Source organism: Heterodontus francisci, chromosome 10 (genome assembly GCF_036365525.1).
Source record: "Heterodontus francisci isolate sHetFra1 chromosome 10, sHetFra1.hap1, whole genome shotgun sequence".
In the NCBI taxonomy this organism is placed as follows: Eukaryota; Metazoa; Chordata; class Chondrichthyes; order Heterodontiformes; family Heterodontidae; genus Heterodontus; species Heterodontus francisci.
This window is the reverse complement of record NC_090380.1, coordinates 32,528,946-32,555,405: the sequence shown is the minus strand read 5'-3', so window position 1 is coordinate 32,555,405 and position 26,460 is coordinate 32,528,946. Positions and strand designations below refer to the sequence as shown.

The following is a 26,460-nucleotide window of genomic DNA, read 5'->3' as shown; positions in this document are numbered from 1 at the left end:
CAAAAACCCTCCCTTTAATAGATATAAAATAACCAAAAACTGAGGGAGCTTTATAAAGCTGTAATCTAATCAAAGGATTTACATGATATTGTAAAGTGCAAGATCAGATTACAGGCTTGAACATGGTCCCTGGTATCTATTAAGCATAATAATGCACACTATTTCATTTATGTGGGCATGGGCAGTATTCAATTTTAAGGCATAGAAAGTCATGACCTGAAGCTACCAAAACAATATCTACAAGCAATTACAGGGAAACTCTTATCAATGCACATGTAGAATAGAGTGAGTAACAAGGCAACAAGTCCATCGTTGGATTTACCTTATGAATAATCTACAAGAGTGGAAATTGAACAATTTGTGAATGTCACATAAACCAAGAGGTACATGAATAGATAGATGTCACAGTTCCCAGTATTTCATGCATAATAATAACTGACAAAGTTGCCATGCACTGACTTCTTAGTGGGAATGGAGTTGTGTTGGCTGTCACTCCAGGAAATAGTAAACTGAAAACATTGAAAAGATAAATGCTATGTGCACATAATGTAGGGTTAAGAATCGAACAGCTGTTGGTATTTGATCTGAAGAAGAGGATACATAATGACACTTGGTAATTTACCGAAAAACTGTCAAATGCTTAAGTCATAAGATCAAAGAGCATGTATTTTGCACTTCCAGCTTACTTGGTTTGCTTTTCCCGAAATTACCCAGCTGTATCCTACAGTTTGTTTGTTGTGCACACACACATTTGCTTTTGCTGAGGGGTTTTAACCATCACAGAAGACATCTTTGTACTTTGCATGACAGTTTCAGCACTAAAATATGATCATATTGCAATTTGTCAGATATAAGACATTGTGGTAGCAAACTGTGGGGAAAGTTTTTATCTATGACATTGCAGCAGTAGCAAATAATGAAAAATACTAGACTGTGAAAGGCTGTTATTCATGTATGTATATATATGTATAAACCATTAATATTTAACGAATGTGTCTGGTACAATAACATCATATGACAGCTGCTGTGACATAAGTTTCTCCAGACATTTATTGGAACATGTCACATAGTATCTGTTATGGCTGGTGAATGAAAATTTTATTGACCAACAATAAAATTACTTCAGTGAATTGTCCCTAAAAAGTTCTGTCCATAAATTGTAATCTGAAATGATTTCAATAACAATAACTTGCATTTATATAGTGCACTTAGCATAGTAAAACATCCTTAAGAACTTCACAGGAGCGTCATCAAATCGATTTTGGCACTGAGCCACATAAAGAGATAATAGGATAGGGGCTTGATCAAACAGATAGATTGCAAGGAGCATCTTAAAGGAGGAGAAAGAGTTAGAGAGACGAAGCAATAGAGAACAAATTCCAGAGCTTAGGGCCTAGGCGGCTGAAGGCACAGCCACCAATGGTAAGGCAATGAAAATTGCAGTTATGTAGGAGGCCAGAATTAAAGAAGCACTGGGATCTCAGAGGGTTTAGAGTACAGAGATAGGGTGGGGTGCAGCTATGGAGGGATTTGTACACAAGGATGAAAATTTGAATCATTGCTGGATGAGTAGCCAATGTAGATCAGCGAGCACATGGGTGATGGATGAATGGGATGATTCAAGTTAATATATAGGCAGCTTTAGATGAGCTGTAGTTGATGCAGAGTGGAAGTTGGAAACATGGGAATAGTTGAGTCTGGAGGTAACAAAGGCATTGATGAGGGTTACAGCAGCCAATGAGCTGAGGCAGGGGCAGAAACAGATGAAAATAGAGATTTAGAAGTAGGCCACCTTGGTGATGGAGAGGATATGGAGTAGGAAGCTGAGCTCAAGGTCAAATAGGATGCCAAGAGTGCGAGCAGTCTGGTTCAGGTTGAGGCCGTGCCCAAGGAGGGAGATGGAGTTGGTGGCTTAGGAATGGAGTTTGTGATGGGGATCAAAGACATTGGCTTTGGTATTCTCAAAATTTAATTGGTAGAAAAATCAGGCAGTGGAAGGGTCAGGAGAGTTGGTGGTAAGGTAGAATTGGGTGTCATCAACATACATGTAGAATCTAGCATTATGTTTTCGGATTATGTTGCCAAAGGGCAACATGTAGATGAGAAATAAGGGAATTAAGGGTCAAAGCTGGGTCAAAATCCTGGAACTCCTTCCGTAACAGCACTGTGGGTGTACCTACACTACATGGACTGCAGCATTTGAAGAAGGTGACTCACCACCACCTTCTCACAGGAAATTAACGATGGGCAACAAATACTGGCCTTGCTAGTGACGCTCACATCCCATGAACAAATATAAAAAAGGGATATGGGGATAGTGCAGGAAGGTGGAGTTGAGGTAGAAGATCAGCCATGATCTTGTTGAATGGTGGAACAGGCTTGAACCATTTGCTTGAAGAACCAAACAGCTCCTTTTTCTTATGTTCTTATGACTCCAGATGTATTGATGTGGGAGTGGGAAGAGAAGCCATTGTCGATGAGTCTTTGGCTATGACTAGACAGTTAGCAATGGAACCAGGTGAGAGCAGGAGGGGTGTTGGAGGAGGATTCTGTGGACAACCATGTCAAAGGTTGCAGACAGGTCGAGAAAGATGAGGAAAGATAGTTCACCACAGTCACAATCACATAAGATGACTTTGTGACTTTTATAAGAGCCATTTCAATGCCATGACAATGGAAGAAACATGATTGGAGGAGTTCCAACATGGAGAAAAACATGGGTATAAATGGGTATAAATTTGGGAGGGTGGTTGGAGATGGGGTGGTAGTGCAAGGACAGAGAGATAAAGGGTGGGTTTTTTGAGGGGGATAATGATGATAGATTTGAAAGGGAAGGGGTAAGTACCAGAATAAAGAGACCTGTTAACAATATCAGCCAGCACTGAGACCAGGAATTGAAGTTGGGCGGTCAGCAGTTTGGCGGCAATAGGGTGAACTCGGAGAGATTATGAGGAGAGATGGAAGAGAAACTAGTGAAAGATATGAGTTCAAAACCAAAATGCCTTAACTGAGCCAAACAGAATGGAGCTCAGAGTGTCAAGGTGGTTGCAAACCAGAGAGCAACATAATTAGGCATGGAATCTCTGTGGAATATATTATTAAAGTTCTTGCCTCCATACAAGTAAATGCACCTCAGCACAGACATGACTGAGGCACAATATTGGGAGCTGTCATTTCATCCAGATAAGAAAAAATGCTCTTCAATTTTTTAGTGCTTTTCATAACCTTGGGACATCCCAAAGCACTCTACAACCAATTCAGATGACTCAGAAGCAGGAGTGCTACGACTGAGCCAATGCTGACACTTTTACTGTGGTTAGTGGGAGTGTACTAAAGGGGTTTGCACATGTAGTAGCAGCCAGGGGAAAAATTTGCAATAATATTTTTCTGTGGCTAGCAGAAGAATCCTTGGAAAATGCATCTGGTGTTTGAAATTAATTTAGTGCTCATCAAGGTGGGTGATGTTGGTATTGGGAAATGGAACACCTTCCTGCTTTGGCCAGCAATATGCACTGCCAGAACAGGTTAGATGTAAAGCAAAGTTGCATTCAGGATGCTCGAACAAAACAAAAAGCCATGGTTGAATCATTTGATGGGGATAATAAGGAGGGAAATGTGTTGAAAACAAATTCTGGAAATACATAAACGGTTAAATAGCTTCTGGAGAAAAGATATTTCTGGTGGAGACCCTTCGTTAGAACTCAACATTGAACAATTGCTTTTCGTATAAAAATAGCAGTAAATTGAAAAGAAACATTGACACTGTATTAGGATGAGATGCACAATTATATATAAGCCTTTAAAAGGAGACAGCACAACATTCTATTTAAGACAATGAGCAGATGTGATATCATTGTAGAAAATTTGGGATAACGACTTAAAAAACAATTGTTGTTGGAAGTTTCAACTACATTTATTTGCCTTTATTTCTATTCATTATGGTCTTCATTTCTGCACAACATGATAACACCCTGAGTCCTGTAGCCTGTCTTGGGACTCATTACTCCTGTGCTACTAAAAACACTTAGAATGTGCGCATTATTAACAGTAATGGGTATGCAAGTAGAAGAGGAAGGTACGATGAATGGTGTTTAAAAATATTATCTTAATTACCCCAAGCATTGAGTTGATTTAAAAAAGAGGGAAATGTGTATAAATGAGAAACCTAAAGCAATTTGCGTTGGCCCTCTCCGCACACAAGCTTGGGGGGTGGGGGGGGGGTGAGGTGGGCTGCTGTATTGCTTTGGGAGGTGATTCCGACGTGTGAGAGGGAGTGTAGGGGCTGCTAGAGGGTGTTTTTTGCTGGAGATGGAGGGAGCTCCATTGATTGCCAATGGGCGGGATGTTGGTGCTGGTGTGATGTGGTGGGGCGCTGCGCACGCAGCTTGTCACCTCTGCTCGGCCGGCGGAGCGGCTTCTGCTCTCGGCAAGCGGCAGCGGTGAAGCAGCCACCCTCCCCCCGGATCACAATCCACACCCTGCCAGAGCGGCAACGAAGACCAGCATCAAACAACAAGCAGCAACCCTCCAACAACAACCATCAGCAAACCAGGCAGGGAAGGAGATGTAACCTGAAGTGCAAGGCTGCTGCTGCTGTATAAATACTGTCCATTCAACCTCTCTCTGCTTGAAAAGCCGGGAATGAATGGAGACGAGAAGGTAAGTGTCAAAACAAAACATGGACGGGAACTGCTCCATGAAACATTTAAAAAAAAGCCAATGTCACCAAATATCCAATGTGTCTGATGCATTGGCACTCGGCTGCGAATAAGGAATTGAAGCCAGAGGTCTCTTCACCCCCGTGTTTGTGAGACATTTATTTATTGTAAAAAAAATCATCTTACATTTCGAGGTCTTGCTGCTCATTCTCCCTCGCCCTCCGTCCGTTTATTCTCCTTCAGATGTGATTTAAAAAAAGAAGTCAAGCCCATTTGGCCTCACTTTCTTTTGTTGAAGGAATACTGCATTAAGGTAACTGAGAGTCGCAGCCCTGAGGAAATCCAGTCTTCCCTTTGCCATTTGCGTGAACCGACGTGTTAATGTTCCCAGGCTGATGATAACGTGATGTAATCCCATCAGTCGGGCCTGACTGGATATTAAAATGCAAATTTTAACACCCACCATCAAGACTGCCCGGTTCACCTTGCTGCCGACCTAAACCCAGGCAAATGTAACGAGGAAAGTGTATCTATTTAGTTCGCGATTGAAAAGAATAACTGAAATTATTGATTGAAACAATAAAGGGAATTTATGGAAAGCTCCCACCGTCACAGCTTCATATAAAACAAGATGATTAAGGGTTGAAATTTCCCCCTCCCACACACACACAGATAGGAGCTGTTTACTGTTGTGTTTGAGGCTCAGGGGATCCTGTCACTGACTGCGGCTGCTGCTCACCCTGTTGACAAACAAGAGGCTGCATTTGGCTTCACTGGAACTGTATCGCTCTCTGGAGCGGGCGAATTGAAGATGTGTGGCGGCTGCAGGAGGCGTTTGCCAGAGTTTACACAAAACCCCTTCGAAACACCTACAAAAAAAATCCTTCATTCTTAGCGGCCAGGTGCTGTTTGAGGGATTAAAATAACCACAACCCCTTTCGCATTAGCCAAAGTCTACTGTCCGTTTTCAAAGCAGCATCTGAAACATCGCGACCTGCGGGAGGCTTTTTGGTTCTTGGTTCCTAAAGCAGCCTCCACCCCCAGCCCACATTGTCCATTTAAACAGCTGCATATTTCCAGGTGAGTGTGATATTGGATGTAGGGATTTACTCGTCCTCCCCCTCCCCCCCCCCAAAAACAGAAAAATTATTTTGCAATTATTTATTTTGATAAACAATGGGCCACAACAGCAGTTTAAATTTTTTTTTTACTGTTTTCATTGAGGAAACGTCTGTTGTAAACAAAAGGTCTGATTATATATTTGGCGACAATTGGTGTTTGGAAATGTGGTGCGAATTATTCCGTGTCACTGTCCGGACTTAGCTGCTTTGCTGGGTTTTTATTCATGGTCGTGTTTGGAAGACAGTTTACCTACCGTTTATTGCAATTTGGAAAAAAAGTGGCGATTTTTTTGAGGGGAGAGAGGAAACCTCAGTTTGGTTTAAAAGTACATTTTGTGGTTATAGGGAGGTTTAATAATCAAAGGCAAGTTACCCTTTGAACTGTCAGTGTGTGACCAAAATGGACCACAAAACAAAACCGCTCAGTTTCAGAAAGAACCCACTGGACCTTTTGTGCAATATAGAGAAAGACGAACCCAGGGACCGAATGGCTTATGTTGAAAGAACCAACTAGAACGTACTGTACTGAATTTCTTGCATGTTGTTTTTATTAGTAAACTATGTCTGGACAGAGTACTCTGTCAAATACGAATTTTAGAGTTTGGGCATTTTGTAAATTAGCAGTATTTTAGAAGTTTCATTGAATGATATTAGATGGCTGGCCAGTTACCAACAAAAAAACTATTTTGCACATCTCGTGAATTAGTGGTGCCATAGTCCATGTTTGATAATAAGATTAGCAAAGCTGAAAACTTGGTAATACCGAAATTCAATCTATGTGCAGTAAGGTTAGTGGCTCAGGCAGACCACAGTGATTTTCTCTTAACATATCAGGTTGGATAGTCAACCACTATCTGTCCACAAAGAGATTTTTAGATGAGGTGGCCGAAATGACTTAGAGACAAGATGGCAGGAGGAAGGTAGCCAGTCTTTGGGCACTCAGATGGTGGTTCTTCAGTTTCATCAGTCATTCTTTTGAGACCGGAAAGGCCACCAATAACAAACCCCTGAGCTGGCGTCAGTCAAAACCAAGGTGAAGGGAGTCGATCTTCATATGTACTAAATGAGACTTCCCTCCACCATATTCAACAATAATACTTATCACAGCGCAAGGAAACACATGCACATTTATGAGCTAAGAATTTCCATTTGCCATTCTTTTAATTTGTAGGGTGATTGGAATGATGACCTCCAAGGGAACAGTAGTGTACAGTAAATAGTTGCTATGGTAATCTAAAGAAACATATATATATACACAAAATATCCAATGTATTTATGTATGCACTAAATTGATGGAAAAATAAATGCATTTGCTTAATGTGCTTATTTTGAGACAGCATGGAAAGATCTATAACTTTGCAAAGTTTTAATTTGAACGCAAAGCAGGAAGAATACATGTAGATGGGAAGGTCATTGAACCCAAAATCTACACAGAGAAATAATTAGAAGTACCTGAGTACAGTAATAATATGAGCAGTGTATTTCAGATGCACTTTATGCCAGTGATAATTTCTTTATGATCACATGTGCATATTAATAAAAAAGTATCTTTCATTAAAATACATTTAAAGCTACAACAATTAAAAACAATTATTGGTCACCATTGCCGGCAGCATTTGATTTAAACACCCAAGTCCTGATGTGTCCACAGATTTAAATGCTTTTGCTCATTATATGTTCATCTAATGATAAATCTTAATTTATGCAAGTTATATTATATATTCAGTCATTAAATAAAAAGATGTGACATTAATTAGTTAACTTTTTTGAATACTTTGATAAATTATTGTACCATAAATAATTGATACAAGGCCACAATGGGAATAAGGTGTATTTTCTTTTGCTTCACTCTCCTCCTCTAAGTTTTACTTTCATACTTCTCTTTTTAGCCAGGAAACCAGGCTCATACATGCTGCAGCCTTCTGCATGACAGCTGCCAATGCATTATAAACCTGTAAATAGAAACCGTGCATACAGCAGAGTGAGAGATACCTGATAGCATTTCCTTTCCTGAAGGTGCAGAAAACTGCTTCTGTTAAGTTCTGCACATAACAGAATCAGCAAGAATGATAAAACATTATAATTGAGGCTGGTGCATTTGGCCAGCTGGCAATATTAGGGCTTGGGCATTCACCCTCTGAACTATAAAACGTGCATCTTAAATATCACCAGACCACCACAGAACAAAATAATTGGCAGTAAATAAAAACGGCATTGGAAGGTGTGAGGGGGATTTGATTTACAGTTTATTAATTGTAACAATGATTCCATTCCCATAGAGAAGACTAGAGTAATTTTGGATAAATAATTATTACAAGCCATATCTTCCAGTGTCATATTTTTGGATTATGACCATTTTTGGTATTTAGCTTTTTGCCATCAGTGGATTATAGCATAAATAAAAATCAGAAGCCATGTAATTACAACTTCTTCCTCCACCCTTTTTTCCTATTGTATATAAATTAAGACATAACATCAGTTGGAAAAGAGGCAATTGTTCCAGAGAGTAAACTGAAGGCTTGTCAGATGAGTGTAGCAAAATCCATCAATTGTAGCGGACTGTTTTGAATAGTTTTCTGTACTCAGATATGGGTATATAAGTGCGGTGGTCTACTGAAGACCACCCTTTAGGTATGATCATAGAATCATAGAAATTTACAGCGTGGAAGGAGGCCATTCAGCCCATCATGTCTGCACTGGCTGACAAGGAGCCATCCAGCCTAATCCTAATTTCCAGCTCTTGGTCCGTAGCCTTGTAGGTTATGGCACTTCAAGTGCAAATCCAAGTATTTTTCTAAATGTTATGAGGGTTTCTGCTTCAATTACCCTTTCAGGCCATGAGTTCCAGATCCCCATCACCCTCTGGGTGAAAAAATTTCCCCTCGAATCCCCTCTAAACCTCCTACCTCTTACTGTAAATCTATGTCCCATGGTTATGGACCCCTCAACCAAGGGGAATAAGGCCTTCCGATCCACTCTATCAAGACCCCTCATAATTTTATACACTTCAGTGAGGTCTTCCCTCAGCTTTCTCTGTTCCAAAGAAAACAATCCTTGCCTATCCAATCTTTCCTCATAACTAAAATTCTCCAGTCCAGGCAACATCATCGTAAATCCCCTCTCTGGTGCAATCACATCTTTCCTATAGTGTGGTGACCAGAACTGCACGCAGTACTCCAGCTGTGGCCCAACTGGTGTTTTATACAGTTCCAGCATAACCTCCCAGCCCTTATAATCTATGCCTTGGCTAATAAAGGTAAGTATCCCATTGCCATCTTGGCCACTTTATCTACCTGTCTAGTCACCTTCAGCGATCTGTAGATGTGCTGTCCAAGGTCCCTCTGTTCCTCTACACTTCTTAGTATCCTATCATTTATAGGAAAACGCACATATTGTGCGTTTTCTTGCCTTGTTAGCCTTACCCAAATGCTTACCTCACACTTCTCCAGATGTAATTCCATTTGCCACAGTTCCACCTACCTGACTAGTCCATTGATATCTTCCTGCATTCTACTGCTTTCTTTTTCATCATCAACCACACGGTCAATTTTTGTATTGTCTGCAAATGTCTTAATCCTACCCCCTACATTCAAGTCCGAATCATTGATATATACCACAAAAAAGAAGGGACCTAGTACTGAGCCCTGCGGAACCCTGCTGAAAACAGCCTTCCAGTCACAAAAACACCCATTGACCATTGCTCTTTGCTTCCTGCCTCTGAGCCAATTTTGGATCCAAATTACCACTTTTCATTTGATCCCATGGGCTTTTACTTTCGTGACCAGTCTGCCATGTGGGACCTTACCAAAAGCCTTGTTAAAATCCATATAGACTACATCAAATGCACTACCCTCCTTGTTACCTCCTCAAAAAATTATACAATTAATCAGACATGACCTTTCTTAACAAATCTGTGTTGCCTGTCATCGATTAATTTGTCTTTCTAAATAAAGATTTATTCTGCCCCTCAGAATTTTTTCCATTAATTTTCCCACCACTGAGGTTAGGCTGAATGGCCTGCAATTACTCAGTCTATCCCTTTCTCCCTTTTTAAACAATGGTACAACATTAACAGTCCTCCAGTCCTCTGGCACCACACCTGTAGCCAGAGAGGACTAGAAAATGATGGTCAGAGCTTATGCTGTTTCTTCTCTTGCTTCCCTTAGCAGCCTAGGATACATTTCGTTCAGGCCTGGGATTTATCCACTTTCAAAGATGTTAACATACGAACATGCGAATTAGGAGCAGAAGTAGGCCATTCGGCCCCTCGAGCCTGCTTCGTCATTCAATAAGATCATGGCTGATCTGTTTGTGTTTCAAATTCCACATTCCCATCTACCCCCGATAACCCTTGATTCCTTTGTCTAACAAGAATCTATCTATCTCCGCCTTAAAACTATTCAATGACCCTGCCTCCATCACCTTCTGAGACAGAGAGTTCCAAAGTCACAGAACCCTCTGAGAGAAAAAATTTCTCCTCATTTCTCTCCTAAAAGGGTGACCCCTAGTTCTGGACTCACCCACAAGAGGAAACATCCTCTCCACATCCACCTTGTCAACACCATTCAGGATCGTATACACTTCAATCAAGTCTCCCCTCACTCTTTTAAACTCCAGTTAAAACAAGCCCAGTCTGTCCAACCTTTCCTCATAAGACTACCCATTCATTCCAGGTATCAATCTAGTAAACCTCATCTGAATCGCCTCCAATGCATTTACATCCTTCCTTAAATATGGAGACCAAAACTGCACAGAGTATTTGACATGTGGTCTCACCAATGCCCTGTATATCTGAAGCATAACATCCTTACTTTTATTTTCAATTCCTCTCGTAATAAAGAATAGCATTCCATTAGCCTTTATAACTTGCTGTACCTGCATACTAACTTTTTGTGACTCATGCACTAGAACACCTAGATCCCTCTGCACCCTGGAATTCTGCAGTTGTTCTCCGTTTAAGTAATTCTCTGCTTTTTTATTCTTCCTGCCAAAGTGAACAACTTCACATTTTGCACATTATACTCCATCTGCTAGATTTTTGCTGACTCACTTAACCTATCTGTATCAGTCTGCAACCTTGATAGGTTAATTGTCCATTAGAAATTGCCCCTAGTATAGGTAGGTGGTAGGGAAATATATAGGGACAGGTGGGGATGTGGTAGGAATATGGGATTAGTGTAGGATTAGTATAAATGGGTGGTTGATGGTCGGCACAGACTTGGTGGGCCGAAGGGCCTGTTTCAGTGCTGTATCTCTAAAACTAAAACTAAAAAACTAAAAAAACCTCCTTATGTCCTCTTCACAACATACTTTCCCTACCTATCTTTTAGCAAATTTAGCGACCATGCCATTGCTCCCCTTATCTAAGTCATTGATATAAATTGTAAAAAGTTGAGGCCCCAGCACAGACCCCTGTGGGAATCTGCTCGTCATATCCTGCCACACAGGAAAGGACCCATTTATGCCTACTCTCTGTTTTCTGCCAGTCAGCCAATCTTCTATCCATGCTAATATGTTACCCCCTACCCCATGAGCTCCTACTTTGCGCAGTAACCTTTTATGTGGCACCTTGTCAAATGCCTTCTGGAAATCCAAGTACAAATCCAAGTTAAACCCCCCCTTAATACTTCCTCTTTCACTGTGCTAATTTAATCTGATATTCGCACTCCTTCTCCCTGATTGCAGTGACTGTTTTGTCGCTCTCTTTTGTGAAAACAGATGCAAAGTATTCATTAAGAACTACACCAACGACCTCTGCCTCCACACACAGGTTACTCTTAAGGTTCCTAATAGGCCCTGCTCTCTCTTTAGTTGTCCTCTTTATGTATTTATAAAAAAAACTTTGGGTTTTTCTTGATTTTACTTGCTAATATTTTTTCATGCCTTCTCTTTGCTTTCCTAATTTCCTTTATAATTCACACCTTTTATACTACTTTAGGGGTTTTGCACTATTGAGTCCTCGGTATCTATCATAAGTTTCCTTTTTTCTTTTATCCTCTCCTTTAAGCCCCTTAACATCCAGGGGGTTCTGGATTTGTTCGCCCCACCATTTTTCTGAAAGGGATCAGACTTGGTCTGGATGCTATCTCTTCCTTGAATGTCTCCACTGATCCAGCACTGATTTACCTTCAAGTAGCTGTTTCCAGTCCACTTTACCTGAATTACATCTCGGCTTTTCTTGCCAGTGTAATAAAGAGCTCATTTGAATAATTAACATAAGCTCCCAGTGTAGTTTTGGATTTGTGGTGAGAAGCAGCCTTTTTTTTGGTGTGGGCGTTAGGTGGGAGGGGTTTGACAGAGTGATGAAAGATCTCATCAACAGCTCAAATTTAAAGAGGTGTTGTTATTTAAAGATGAGTGGCTGCATATGCATGCAAATATTTTTCAGCTTTTATCAGGACTTACACTGGAATTGAAATATTTGTCAGGTCTGGCTCAGGCTACAGGCATAGAGGTCAGTGCAGACTCAGCTCAAGCTACAGGCATAGGGGTCAGTGCAGACTCAGTTCAGGCTACAGGCATAGGGGTCAGTGCAGACTCAGCTCAGGCTGCGGGTATAGGGGTCAGTGCAGACTCAGCTCAGGCTGTGGGTATAAGGGTCAGTGCAGACTCAGCTCAGGCTGCGGGTATAGGGGTCAGTGCAGACTCAGCTCAGGCTACAGGCATAGAGGTCAGTGCAGACTCAGCTCAGGCTACAGGCATAGGGGTCAGTGCAGACTCAGCTCAGGCTGCGGGTATAGGGGTCAGTGCAGACTCAGCTCAGGCTGCGGGTATAGGGGTCAGTGCAGACTCAGCTCAGGCTGCAGGCTTAGGGGTCAGTGCAGACTCAGCTCAGGCTGCGGGTATAGGGGTGAGTGCAGACTCAGCTCAGGCTGCGGGTATAGGGGTCAGTGCAGACTCAGCTCAGGCTGCAGGCTTAGGGGTCAGTGCAGACTCAGCTCAGACTGCAGGCTTAGGGGTCAGTGCAGGCTCAACTCAGGCTGCAGGCTTAGGAGTCAGTGCAGACTCAGCTCAGGCTGCAGGCTTAGGGGTCAGTGCAGACTCAGCTCAGACTGCAGGCTTAGGGGTCAGTGCAGGCTCAACTCAGGCTGCAGGCTTAGGAGTCAGTGCAGACTCAGCTCAGGCTGCGGGTATAGGGGTCAGTGCAGACTCAGCTCAGGCTGCAGGTTTAGGGGAAGTGCAGGCTCAGCTGAGGCTGCAGGTGTAGGGGTCAGTGTAGGCTCAGCTCAGGCTGCAGACTTAGGGGTCAGTGTAGGCTCAGCTCAAACTGCAGGTGTCGGGGTCAGTGCAGGCACAGCTCAGGCTGCAGGTGGAGGGAGCAGTGCAGGCTCGGCTCAGACTTAATTGTCGGGGTCTTTAATCTGCATATAGACTGGGACAGTCAAATTGGCAACAGTGGTCTCGAAGATGAATTTGTAGAATGTTTTCGTGACAGTTTCTTGGAGCAATACGTTGTAGAACCGAATAGGGATAAAGCTATCTTAGATCTCGTATTGTGTATTGAAGCAGGGTTAATAAGCAATGTCATAGTAAATGATCTATTGGAAAATAGTGATCATAATGGCATTGAATTTCATGTTATGTTTGACAGTGACACATTTCAATCACAAACAAGAATCTTTAATTTAAACAAAGCCAATTACAAAGGTCTGAGGGGAGAACTGGCTAAAGTTAATATGGTAAATAGACTGGAAGGTATGGCAGTAAATGAACAGTGGGAAACATTTAAAGAAACAATTCAAAGGGTTCAACAAAAGTACATTCCGTGCAAAAACAAAAACTCAAGAAAGACCCATCCGTGGCTCACTCAGGAAGTTAAGGAGAGTATTAGACTAAAAGAAGAGGCTTGAAATGTTGCAAAAAATAGTAGCAAGTCTGAGGATTGGGAGTGTTTTAGAAACCAGCAAACAGCCACCAAAAAGTTGACAAAAAGGGAAAAATAGAATGAGAGTAAACTAGCCAGCAATATAAAAACAGATTGTAAGAGCTTTTATAAGTACTTAAAAAGGAAGATAGTAGCTAGAGTAGAGACAGAGACAGGAGAAATCATCATGGGGAATGAGGAAATGGCAGAGGCATTGAACAAATATTTTGTGTCTGTCTTCACAGCAGAAGATAGGCAGTAACCTAGGGGCTAAAAAGAGTGAGGAAATTAAGAACATTGATATCAGCCGAGAAAAAGTATTGGAGAACCTTGTGGGACTAAAATCTGACAAGTCCCCGGGACCAGATGGCCTACATCCTAGGGTTCTAAAAGAGATAGTTGCAGAAATAGTGGATACACTGGCTATAATTTTCCAGAATTCCTTAGATTCAGGAATGGTCCCGTCAGATTGGAAGTTGGCAAATGTTACGCTGCTTTTCAAGAAAGGAGGTAGAGAGAAAACAGTGAAATACAGACCAAGTAGCCTAACATCAGTCATTGGGAAGATGCTGGAAACTATTATTAAAGAAGTCTTAACATTGCTCTTGGAAAAACATAGTATGATTCGAACAAGTCAGCATGGTTTTACTAAAGGGAGATCCTGTTTGACAAATTTATTAGAGTTTTTTGAGGATGTAACCAGTAGGATAGATAAAGGGGAACCAGTAGATGTAGTATACCTGGATTTTCAAAAGGCATTTGATAAGGTGCCACATAAAAGATTAATAGGCAAGATAAGGGCTCATGGTGTTGGGGGTAATATATTAGCGTGGATAGAGGATTGGTTAACAGACAGGAAGCAAAGAGTGGGCATAAATGGGGCATTTTCAAGTTGGCAGGCAGTGAACAGTGGGGTGCCGCAAGGATCAATGCTGGGGCCTCAGCTATTTACACTCTATACCAATGATTTGGATGAAGAGATGAAGAGTAATGCATCTAAGTTTGCTGATGATACAAAGCTTGGTGGAAAGGTAAGCTGCGGGGAGGATATAGAGAGGCTGCAAAGAGATATAGACAGTTTAAGTGAGTGGGCAACAAGATGGCAAATGGAGTATAATGTAGAGAAGTGTGAAGTTGTTCACTTTGGTCATAAAAATAGAAAAGCAGAATATTTTTTAAAAGATGTGAAACTGGTAAGCGTTGATCAGAGAGACTTGGTACTCGTACAAGGAACGCACAAAGTTAACATGCTGGTGCAGCAGGCTATTAGGAAGGCAAATGGCATGTTGGCCTTTATTGCAAGGGGATTGGAGTACAGGAATAAAGTCGTCTCAGTAAAATTGTACAGGGCTTTGGTGAGACCACAACTGGAATATTGTGTGCAGTTTTGGTCTCCACATTTAAGAAAGGATATACTTGCACTGGAGGCAGTGCAGCAAAAATTTACTAGATTGGTCCCTGGGATGAGGAGGTTGCCCTATGATGAGAGGCTGAGTAAATTGGGCCTATATTCTCTGGAGTTTAGAAGAATGAGAGGTGATCTAATTGAGACTCAGACTCAGATCAGGCTGCAGGTTAGGGATCAGTGCAGGCTCAGTTCAGACTGCAGGTTAGGGGTCAGTGCAGGCTCAGCTCAGACTGCAGCTTAGAGATCAGTGCAGACTCAGATCAGGCTGCAGGTTAGGGATCAGTGCAGACTCAGATCAGGCTGCAGCTTAGGGATCAGTGCAGACTCAGATCAGGCTGCAGCTTAGGGATCAGTGCAGACTCAGATCAGGCTGCAGGTTAGGGATCAGTGCAGGCTCAGTTCAGACTGCAGGTGAGGGATCAGTGCAGACTCAGATCAGGCTGCAGCTTAGGGATCAGTGCAGACTCAGATCAGGCTGCAGGTGTAGGGGTCAGTGCAGGCTCAGCTCAGGCTGCAGGTGTAGGGGTCAGTGCAGACTCAGCTCAGACTGCAGGTTAGGGATCAGTGCAGGCTCAGCTCAGACTGCAGGTGTAGGGGTCAGTGCAGGCTCAGCTCAGGCTGCAGATTAGGGATCAGTGCAGGCTCAGCTCAGGCTGCAGGTTAGGGATCAGTGCAGGCTCAGCTCAGGCTGCAGTTGTAGGGGTCAGTGCAGACTCAGATCAGGCTGCAGGTGTAGGGGTCGGTGCAGACTCAGATCAGGCTGCAGGTGTAGGGGGCAGTGCAGGCTCAGCTCAGGCTGCAGGTGTCGGGGTCAGTGCAGACTCAGCTCAGACTGGAGTTGTAGGGGTCAGTGCAGACTCAGATCAGGCTGCAGGTGCAGGGGTCAGTGCAGACTCAGATCAGGCTGCAGGTGTAGGGGTCGGTGCAGACTCAGATCAGGCTGCAGGTGTAGGGGTCAGTGCAGGCTCAGCTCAGGCTGCAGGTGTAGGGGTCAGTGCAGACTCAGCTCAGACTGCAGGTTAGGGATCAGTGCAGGCTCAGCTCAGACTGCAGGTGTAGGGGTCAGTGCAGGCTCAGCTCAGGCTGCAGATTAGGGATCAGTGCAGGCTCAGCTCAGGCTGCAGGTTAGGGATCAGTGCAGGCTCAGCTCAGGCTGCAGGTTAGGGATCAGTGCAGGCTCAGTTCAGACTGCAGGTTAGGGATCAGTGCAGGCTCAGCTCAGACTGCAGTTGTAGGGGTCAGTGCAGACTCAGATCAGGCTGCAGGTGTAGGGGTCGGTGCAGACTCAGATCAGGCTGCAGGTGTAGGGGGCAGTGCAGACTCAGCTCAGACTGAAGGTGTAGGGGTCAGTGCAGGCTCAGCTCAGACTGCAGGTGTTGGGGTCAGTGCAGACTCAGATCAGGCTGCAGGTGTAGGGGTCAGTGCAGGCTCAGCTCAGGCTGCAGGTGTAGGGGTCAGTGCAGGCTCAGCTCAGACTGAAGGTGTAGGGGTCAGTGCAGGCTCAGCTCAGGCTGCAGGTGTAGGGGTCAGTGCAGGCTCAGCTCAGACTGCAGGTGTAGGGGTCAGTGCAGACTCAGATCAGACTGCAGGTGTTGGGGTCAGTGCAGACTCAGATCAGGCTGCAGGTGTAGGGGTCAGTACAGGCTCAGCTCAGACTGCAGGTGTAGGGGTCAGTGCAGACTCAGATCAGGCTGCAGGTGTAGGGGTCAGTGCAGGCTCAGCTCAGACTGCAGGTGTAGGGATCAATGCAGACTCAGATCAGGCTGCAGGTGTAGGGGTCAGTGCAGGCTCAGCTCAGACTGCAGGTGTAGGGGTCAGTGCAGACTCAGATCAGATTGCAGGTGTAGGGGTCAGTGCAGGCACAGCTCAGACTGCAGGTGTAGGGGTCAGTGCAGACTCAGCTCAGGCTGCAGGTGTAGGGGTCAGTGCAGGCTCAGATCAGGCTGCAGGTGTAGGGGTCAGTGCAGGCACAGCTCAGGCTGCAGGTTAGGGGTCAGTGCAGGCTCAGCTCAGACTGCAGTTGTAGGGGTCAGTGCAGACTCAGATCAGGCTGCAGGTGTAGGGGTCAGTGCAGACTCAGCTCAGGCTGCAGGTGTAGGGGTCAGTGCAGGCACAGCTCAGGCTGCAGGTTAGGGGTCAGTGCAGGCTCAGCTCAGACTGCAGTTGTAGGGGTCAGTGCAGACTCAGATCAGGCTGCAGGTGTAGGGGTCAGTGCAGACTCAGCTCAGACTGCAGTTGTAGGGGTCAGTGCAGACTGAGATCAGGCTGCAGGTGTAGGGGTCAGTGCAGACTCAGATCAGGCTGCAGGTGTAGGGGTCAGTGCAGACTCAGATCTGACTGCAGTTGTAGGGGTCAGTGCAGACTCAGATCAGGCTGCAGGTGTAGGGGTCAGTGCAGACTCAGATCAGGCTGCAGGTGTAGGGGTCAGTGCAGACTCAGCTCAGACTGCAGGTGTAGGGGTCAGTGCAGACTCAGATCAGGCTGCAGGTGTAGGGGTCAGTGCAGACTCAGATCAGACTGCAGGTGTAGGGGTCAGTGCAGACTCAGATCAGGCTGCAGGTGTAGGGGTCAGTGCAGACTCAGATCAGGCTGCAGGTGTAGGGGTCAGTGCAGACTCAGCTCAGGCTGCAGGTGTAGGGGTCAGTGCAGGCTCAGCTCAGGCTGCAGGTTAGGGGTCAGTGCAGACTCAGCTCAGGCTGCAGGTGTAGGGGTCAGTGCAGGCTTAGCTCAGGCTGCAGGTTAGGGGTCAGTGCAGACTCAGCTCAGGCTGCAGGTTAGGGGTCAGTGCAGGTTCATTTAGGCTGCAGGTGGAGAGGGCAGTGCAGAAGCACTGAGCAAAAAAGGAGTGAAAGGAAATCCAGTGTGAAGCCTCAAAGAGAATCTGTGGGTATGTGATGGAGTGATGTGTTCCTCATCCCCATCCCGAAGTTTGATGGCTGGCAAAGTGGACATGCTATTGCATGAGGTGGGTGTGAGAATGGTTGCCCTGTTCGGCATTCCACGTCACCATCCGCAGGCACAAATAGTGCACCCTGTCTATTGGAAGATGGCAGCCAGACTTAACGGTGTGTATAGTTTCTGCAGCATCTGGGAACAGAAGTCAGAGAACACAGTACATTCAAAGGAATGTGGCATGGTAAGTCCGCCAAACAGTACTAGGTCAAGGGCCCAAGATCACGTACAAAGTGTTGCTTGTCAACCTGTTCCATATTTACTGCTTACACATGGCTAGTCATGCAGCTCTTACATTGCATCTTGTGCATACCCATATCATTCCAGGGCGCCACTGCCAACATGTTCTGCATTTCTTAGTCTGAGGAAGCCTTGGAGCTCTTTCACTGTTTTTTATGTGTACTCAGATCTTTCCAAGACACAACAGTAACTCATGCAAAATCAGTCATTGCATCTCATGTGTATCCACATTTCAGCAGTGCACAGTTAAAATGCAACATACTTTTGAAAACCTTGCTGCACTTACATCTTCCACAGACTTAATGCATCAAATCATTGTTGCACAACCAAGCTACATAATGCATGGTTACATACTGACCTGTGGGGTACACACATATCTGCCACTATGCAGATGCATCTTCGACTTTCATTCCAGTACTAATTTTCTGCTTGCAAGATAAGATGGAACAAAATCAAAGGAACAAAATTCATAACTACGAACTCACAAATCACCTTTCCTTCACTCCTTTGGAGGAGTCCACTCTGCCATCTTTGAGCATGGAAGGAACAGGAAACAGCGATGTATCAGGCTCAGGACTATGATCCTCATTTCATTTCTTGTCCTCTTTCTCACACATTTCCGCACAGGCATACACACATGCATGCCAAGATCACACACTGTTTGAAGCTGTGCCAGGGAGTCAGCATTCTAACATTTCCCCCTTTTCAGTCATTGTAAGCTGGCAGAGCAAACTCAGAAAGACAGCACCACACAGTATCCTGTGTCCCTCTTATCAAAGTTTGCATGTACCAACAGAGCTACTTACATCCTGGAGGATGTAATTGGTGACTTTGAGAGGAGGCACCGACTGAGACAGAGTGCACGGGTGAGGGGAAGCAGATGGTGGTGAAGAGGAGCAAGATCCAATGTTGCAAAAGTTTAAAGCAGTGATGATCTTCATGCTCATAGGAAGAACAACTTAAGTGGTACAAGTTGTCTGCAGATCAATCTCTGAGAGGTGATGAAGCTAAGTTACAGCCGCCTTTGTGAAACACAGGTGTCCCATTACATGCTCTGTCTGGCACAGTAAATGTGGATTCTGGAGAAAATGCATGTGTACAGAACCTTGAGGTGCAGGTGTTTGCCTTCTTTGCTCCCTCAAAAACTATTTCTCATTTAAATATAGCAGCGCAATTGAAACCACCAAAAGGATTCCAATTCTGACTATTTTGCTGGCAAAGTGAGAAAAAGAGTTGTAAATAAAAGTCTTGCTGTGCAAAAAATAAGACCTAAAGAGCAGCAAAATGTAATGACCCAAGGACAAGAAAGCCATAAAACCAAATGGTGAAACCAACGCTGTAAAGTTCTAAATATGTTTTAAGAAGCCAACTTTTAAAGCCCAGGCCATTCAGACAGACATGTATCTATTTCACATCAAAGCTATAAGAAAGGAGGCTTTTCTCAAATCATGACTTTCAGCTTCAGCAGGCAGTGAACCTCACACTGGATGGCAGCAGTGCCTTGAAATACTTTAAAGAAAAGTTTAGTCTAAAATTCAGAGTGCTGAGCACAGAACCTCACACAATCAGCCCAATTTGTAACCTGCAATATTCTAAATGTGGCTTTAATTGAAGTGCTTATGTTGATTTAGAACAATTGAGTTCAATTTATTTGTTGCAATTTTGGATTAAATGAATATGACAGCCCATAATCAATTGTTATGCTGGGGCACTAAAAATGTGGCAGTCCAACCAAACAACAGCATGTCACTAAAATTTGTTTTTTTGTAGCCAATTTCAGTGGGGAAGCACTGGTCACTCTTTGGAAAATTAAGCTTAAAACCTTGTGCTTCTGAGCACTTTTGCTATTTAAGTGATAAATGATGAAGGCCCCCAATTACGTGAGTCAATAAACTGTTTCTATGTGGTGAATGATTGCCGAGACCAATAGCTGACCTGTTAAATTGACCTGAGCATCAGCCAGTTTGCTTAGTTTATTGGCACCTCTGACGCAGAACATTATATAAGTCAATTTACCGAGAAGAAATGCAAAAGAAAAGTTGTAACTATCACTAATTGTGTGGGATTCTAAACTTTCTAGCAGTGTTTTTAATCCTCAGGGATTATTATGACACAACAACAGCATGAGAAATACAATGGATTGCAATCCTGTTATACCACCCGGTGTCAGGTGTCAAACAATATTGCAAGCTTGTGCCACGTATGCATTTTGTGTGACATTGAGATAGGCTTGTCTCCAACTCCACTTTCCTGATATTATTCAACCAATGAAACTGCTGAAAATAACAAGTCAATAACTGCCCTTGATTTCTACTATTCTATCAAATGGCAGGAAGCTAATGCATAAATACGTGATGATTAGAGATGACCTTGCAACTTTGTTCTGTAATTTATTGCCCTGCAGTTATTTTCTAATGAAATGGATTCACATTAATGTTGTATTTTGGGTAAATTTCATGGTTGAACTTCAGTAACATATATTAGTAATTTTATGTTAATTGCATACATCAATCCCTTTGTGAAATTGGCTTATTTACTTCGTAGTGTAGTGTTTGATACAAATTACATTCTCATCTTTGGTTTTTTTTGAAGTTCTGTGACAAATGAACATTCGTGCAATTCAGTATTTTTGTTACCAAAGATGAACTGAATACTCAGAGTTGGCGTTTGTTGAGTGTGACATCAGGGAAGTTGAACCCAATCAATCAGAAAGTGATTATGTGAGAGCCTAGGATGAAATAAATTATATTTTTCACCTGAGATTTTTATTGTTTGTCAGTTAATACCCGCATTTTAATAAAAATACCAAATGGTGTCAAAGCATAAATAAAATAATAAGTGGTGTGAATAACTGACTCCCTTGAGTCTGACCTATATCTTTATCACCTATATTTGTTTAGTTATTCCTTTAGTTGTGTTGGTTTTTGCTAAACACCATTCTGTCTGAATATTCAGGCACAAGTTGTTTTCAAAATGTTAGAGGGCCTACTATACTGCCAGTTAATGGCATAAAATTGTCAATACACAAAATTATGCATTTAATTAAATTTAATTAAAGATTTCTTAAAATTTCCAAAAAGGGATGGAGACACTTGTGTTTCTCCATCAGTCCCATCACCCATAAACTGGCTTGAGCCGATGCAGACAAACATTATTAATCCATTGGTACAGGACCTGACTACACATTAGTTAGTGAGGGCTGGCAGGACTTTGAGCTATGCTGCAAAAATAAATATTTAAAGGATATATTCTCCTGCAGTAATAAAAATATTTTTAATTATACAAAACCAGTATTATGAACAAGTTGTAATCAAATATATTATCTAAATTAATGTTAGAAATGATAAGACATCACGCAGACTGACTCAGTTTAGCACACATTTCCTTATAATACACAACTATCCAAGATATGTCCATTAATGTTCTTTGTAGACTTTGGCGACAAAATACAGATCAGTTTTTTTTGATATTGCAGTTATATAAAGTTATAAAGCATGATCTGAATCAATGGATCCAGTCTTTTCTTTATCATTATCAAATGACTGGTTGGACAACAAGTGGATTGTATTTGAAAAAAATGTCGTCGCTCACTCTTTTGAGAATAATAAAGCAATTATGTGTGGAATTAGAGATGATCACTGATGGTTTACATATGTTCATATGACATTCATGCACAAACAAACCAACCAGAGACTCCATGCACATAGAATTAGCCAGAAATAACGATATGGTAACAGGTCATTCGGTGCACCCACTCTGTGTTGGTGTTTACTCCCATGCGAGCATTAGTCCTAATCCCATGTGTTCGCTTGTTCCCATATTTCTTTATTGGTCTTACCCTAGCCACCTATCTGGCCTATTCTGAGAAGTTGTATTTTATCCTCGTATCATCCATTTATTTTATACTTTTTGATTTGTTATCTTCCTTGTTGGAAAATGTCTGTTTTTCTGTGAGGGTAAGCTGACTGCATAGATAGAGCCCATGGGTAGTGACAGATAATGATTGTGTCATATAATAAGTGCAATAGACGCCCAACATGAGAAATGCAAAATTAAAGGAATATGATTTACGCACTGGAACTTATAGGGAACTAGAATATGAGGGGGTGACTTTTTAGAATCACGGCTGATAAATGCATATGTTTCTTCAAAAGCAAAATACTGCAGATGCTGCAATTCTGGAAAGGAAACAGAAAATGCTGGAAATACTCTGCTGGTCAGGCAACATCTGTGGAGAGAAAAACAGAATTATCATTTCAGATCAATGACATTTCACCATGACCTGTTTCGCTCTCCACAGATGCTACCCGACTTGTTGAGTAGTTGCACCATTTTGTGTTTTGATGTGTACATTTATATTCAGTTAAGCAACATAACCATGTGAATTTTCCATAGCTTTATATTTCATGTTAATTAGGTTATATAGACATTGATTGATAGAAATTTGTCAACTTCCTATAACTGATTCATGTAAGCAGGATGGTATACTAGTGGACTTTGCCATGTCAATTATTGGCTTGAGGTATTAGACTAAGTGCCAGCAACAGTCACCACATTTGTGTGTTAAATATATGGGTTTCAGTATTTTTATTGGGATACTTGGGAAGTTTTTCACTTTCAACCCATATTCTAACTTCTACAACCATATGGCCAGGGCCAGCAGCCTGCTCCCACAGTATTCCAAGCGCCCCTATATCTGGCCATCAGGAGGTGCCACATACTGCTTAGGTGTGACTTTCCCCTTTCCCTGCAGGGAGCTGCTGTCTTTACTCTCTGCTAAGCATCTTTCTGCTTGTACCACCTCAGATGAGGAATTAAAAGGAGCACCACCCAGCCTACATCCATCCGTGCTCTGTTGCACTGAATGTTTCTGCCTCAGCACCTAGGTACCAATCTTTGAAGATTGGCATTATGGCCGCACAGTTTGCTATACAGCACACCGCCCTCCCATAGATCCCTGATATTTTTAGTACCTTGTGGTAATATTTTGTTAGTGTTGAACTTGGCACTTGATTTCCAGTGGAATGCTGTAAAGGTGATGTGAAGGACAAATGAGTATATTAATTGCACTCATTCAATAATTTACTGACAGTTGAGGGATGACTGTAGCTTGCCAACAATGGTGACAGAAAAACAATAAAATCCATTTTGGCACCCAATATCGGCCACTACACCACTATATGGGAAAGCTGGCAATTAAATAAAACTAGAGGAATATTGATTAAAATAATAAAATGTGTGCCTGTCATGTTTCTTTTCTTCTGCCAAAAGCATAATGTGATTCTGATCCTGTACAGGAACACAATGTAATTGTAATGATCTCAGCTGCAATTTGGCATGAGACCTGTTGGAACAAAAAAAGAGCTGAGAGGGAAACTGGCTTAATTGAGGGAGTGGATACCCACAAAATGAAACGTTTCATTTTGTTACATTTTTTAAAAAAAAGGAGCCCATTGAATTTTTTTGTTCGATGGGCTAGAGGTTAATTCTGTGTCATTAGATCGCTTATATAAATCATTCAAATCCACAGAGCAATATATCCTCATTTAATTAAATTTGCAGTAATCTCGTGATACAAGTAGAATGTTAGCAACTCTCAATGTTCCTTTCAAAAATCAGTAACAATCTAGTCAACCCTGTTTACTGGGTTCCACAGTATCTGCTTTAAATGAAAATCATTTAGATGTTTATCAGGTTGAAATGGGTTTTTTTTTTGAGCTGTAGGGCTGCTTTCTCAAAAATGGGTATTTCTGTATTTTCAACTGTGGTGATTGAAACTCTGTAAGGCACATGACCAATGAGTATTTGTTGTGGATTTCAGCCAGTTGGAAATAACTATATTTTTCATTCTCAAATATGTTTACGTCTTGTATCCATAAATGTACCACTCATCTGACTAATCATTTTGACAGGTGATTAGGACATACTGGATTTCATGCCAGAAATGTCTGATAGTAACTTCACAAAGGTTAGTACCCATGACCATGAGCAATGGTCATTGAAAAATATATCGGTCAAATAATAAAAATAGCAATTGTAAATTAAACTCCAGAAAAGTGTAGAGATTATTTGCACTTGCTGAGATATGTAAACTACAGAGGGAAATATTGTATTGTATGTAAACTTCATTTCTGATGGATAATCAAATACAAACAAGTTATTTATGTGCACTACAACTCTTTTTGTGGCAGTTAAGAGTTAACACCCCAACCAGCCATAAAGGGGTTACAGTAAGATTAACTGCTAAATGGGTAAACCATGCCTAGCTTCAGATTAAACTGATATTTATAGGACTAGAGGTAGAATATTTTATGGTTTGTCAGGACTCCAGCAATGACTGTAAGGCTTTGCTATGCTGACAGCAGCAGCTTCCAGTGAGGCCTTTCTTGATTTTGGTTTTTGCAAGTGAGTGATGTTTTTCAGCTCTCTCAAAATGGGCCTTGTTTAGAATTAGTTTATTATAAATATTCATTCAATTTCCTGAATCTGAAAATTTTCTTTAAAAAGCATATACATTGGACTGACATAGACAGTGACGGAATTTTACACCCCCCCACAGGAGCGGGCTGTTGGGGTGGGGGGGGGACCGTAAAATTGAGTGGGGGGGGGGGGGGGGGGTGGCCACTCCTGACGCCTTCCTGCCCTTGCTGCAATTTTACGAGGGGCGGCGGCGAGAAACAGCCTGCCCACCCTAGGCCAATCAAGGCCCTTGAGTGGCCAATTAACTGCCACTTCAGGGCCTCCTCCGGTCGCTGCTGGTATTTTACTAGCGACGGGTGGGTGGCTCAGGCCCCCAGAAGGCTGCCACATAAAGCCTGGCAGCCTCCCTGCGGGCTGGGGTGGGGGGGACTCTCCTGATCGGGCCCCCCCCCCCCAAAGCGCCAACTGCCTCCACTGAAATAAAGTACTCCCAACACCCCAACCAACACCCTCTTGCCTTGCCAGGCCCCAGTCAATTGTCCCTGGTGAGGCCCCTAAAACCTAACTTGTTTCCGGCGCTGTCATCCCATTTGCTGCTGCAGCTGGGTGCAATCCCAGCAATGGGCACCGCTCCTGATGGTGCTGCTGCGACTAAGAGCTGCCGGCAGCTCCATTAGGCAAGACTTCAAGCCTCAGAGAGGTGGAAGTCCCGCCCAAGGCAAATTGAGGGCCTGGGGAGCTAAAAATCAAGGCGTGGCTCCCCAGGCCCGGCGGAGGTGGGCTCGCCATTGACTTTTTGGCCGGTGGGCAGGGCCTCTCGCACAATGTGAAATTCCGGCCAGCAACTTTTTGCTCAGTACATAGATGGATTTTGCATCTACATATTTATAGGCTTTGTATCTGAGGTAGTATATTATGCTGGAATTTAACAGTAGTTAGTATACGCAGCATTATGGACAGGTGGTAAGTGGTGTGTGTGGCTTCCACTTTTAACCTCCCAACTGATTGCAGATAATGTTTTGTTAATAATGGTGGGCTGAATTTTATCAGTGAGCCGTGCTCTGCGGCAGCACGCTGTGAAAGCAGTAGCCTTCCAACATGGAAGTGCCGCCACACAGCCCCCGCAATAGTACACATGGGGGCTGATTTAAATGGAGGGGGGCGGAGCGGTTGCCCCCGACGACATGGAGGGGGCGGCCGCCGTGTCCCCGGCAACGGCATCCGGCACCACCGCACAGGCGTGGCGCCATTTTTAAAGGGCGTCAAGCCCTTAGCAAAAATATACATTTTTAAAGGGACATTAGATTTCATTTGCTTTTAATAAATAATTAGAAGATGGAGGCCCTATCGTAAACCCCCCCAATGGTCTTTTTATTACTCTATATTCAGAAAACTTATTTCATTTCTGACCCGAACCTTCCCCCCCACCCCCAATCTTCTCACATGTGCACTTCAACCCCTTCCCACCATCCCCACAGCCAATTAAAAGTGTTTTCCCAGTTGCTGCTGTGATACTAGAGTGCATTCAGTTTGGACTTGTGCAGTGAACAAGTGGCATTATGATGCTGCCTGGTCTGCTGTGTATTTGTAGCATTTTCTGTTTATATTCATCCCTTGTTAGTTTGATTCTTGTAATTGAGAAAAAGCTGTTATTTGATGTACTCAAATCTTCCACCATGCTCCCATAATGTAAGTTCCTTGATTGATCAAAGAACACTCAGAAACAAGGCTGGGTTTTGCACAGGTCTGTAAAATATTCCCAAGAATGTCACATTCATGTGAATACCCTGTCACAGA

The 26,460-nt window shown here is 43.0% G+C and overlaps 1 protein-coding gene and 1 long non-coding RNA gene across 8 annotated transcripts in view; one reads left to right on the top strand and one right to left on the bottom strand.

Annotated features, from left to right (window-relative positions):
• The window catches only part of LOC137374387 (uncharacterized), a 78,138-nt gene extending 72,465 nt beyond the window's left edge, over nt 1-5,673 (bottom strand). The window contains exon 1 of the long non-coding RNA XR_010975815.1: nt 4,845-5,673. This is a non-coding gene — a long non-coding RNA (uncharacterized lncRNA). The remainder of the gene's footprint in view (nt 1-4,844) is intronic.
• The window catches only part of si:ch211-161f7.2 (retinoic acid-induced protein 2), an 82,320-nt gene continuing 60,226 nt past the window's right edge, over nt 4,367-26,460 (top strand). For 4 of the 7 annotated variants that reach the window (XM_068040404.1, XM_068040407.1, XM_068040410.1 and 1 more), the window contains exon 1: nt 4,367-4,659. In XM_068040404.1, the coding sequence (XP_067896505.1) occupies nt 4,642-4,659 (18 nt within the window). In that variant the 5' untranslated portion in view covers nt 4,367-4,641. Of the gene's footprint in view, nt 4,660-5,142; nt 5,739-26,460 lie in introns of those variants that run through there. The other 3 variants (XM_068040411.1, XM_068040408.1, XM_068040406.1) reach the window with 1 other exon arrangement.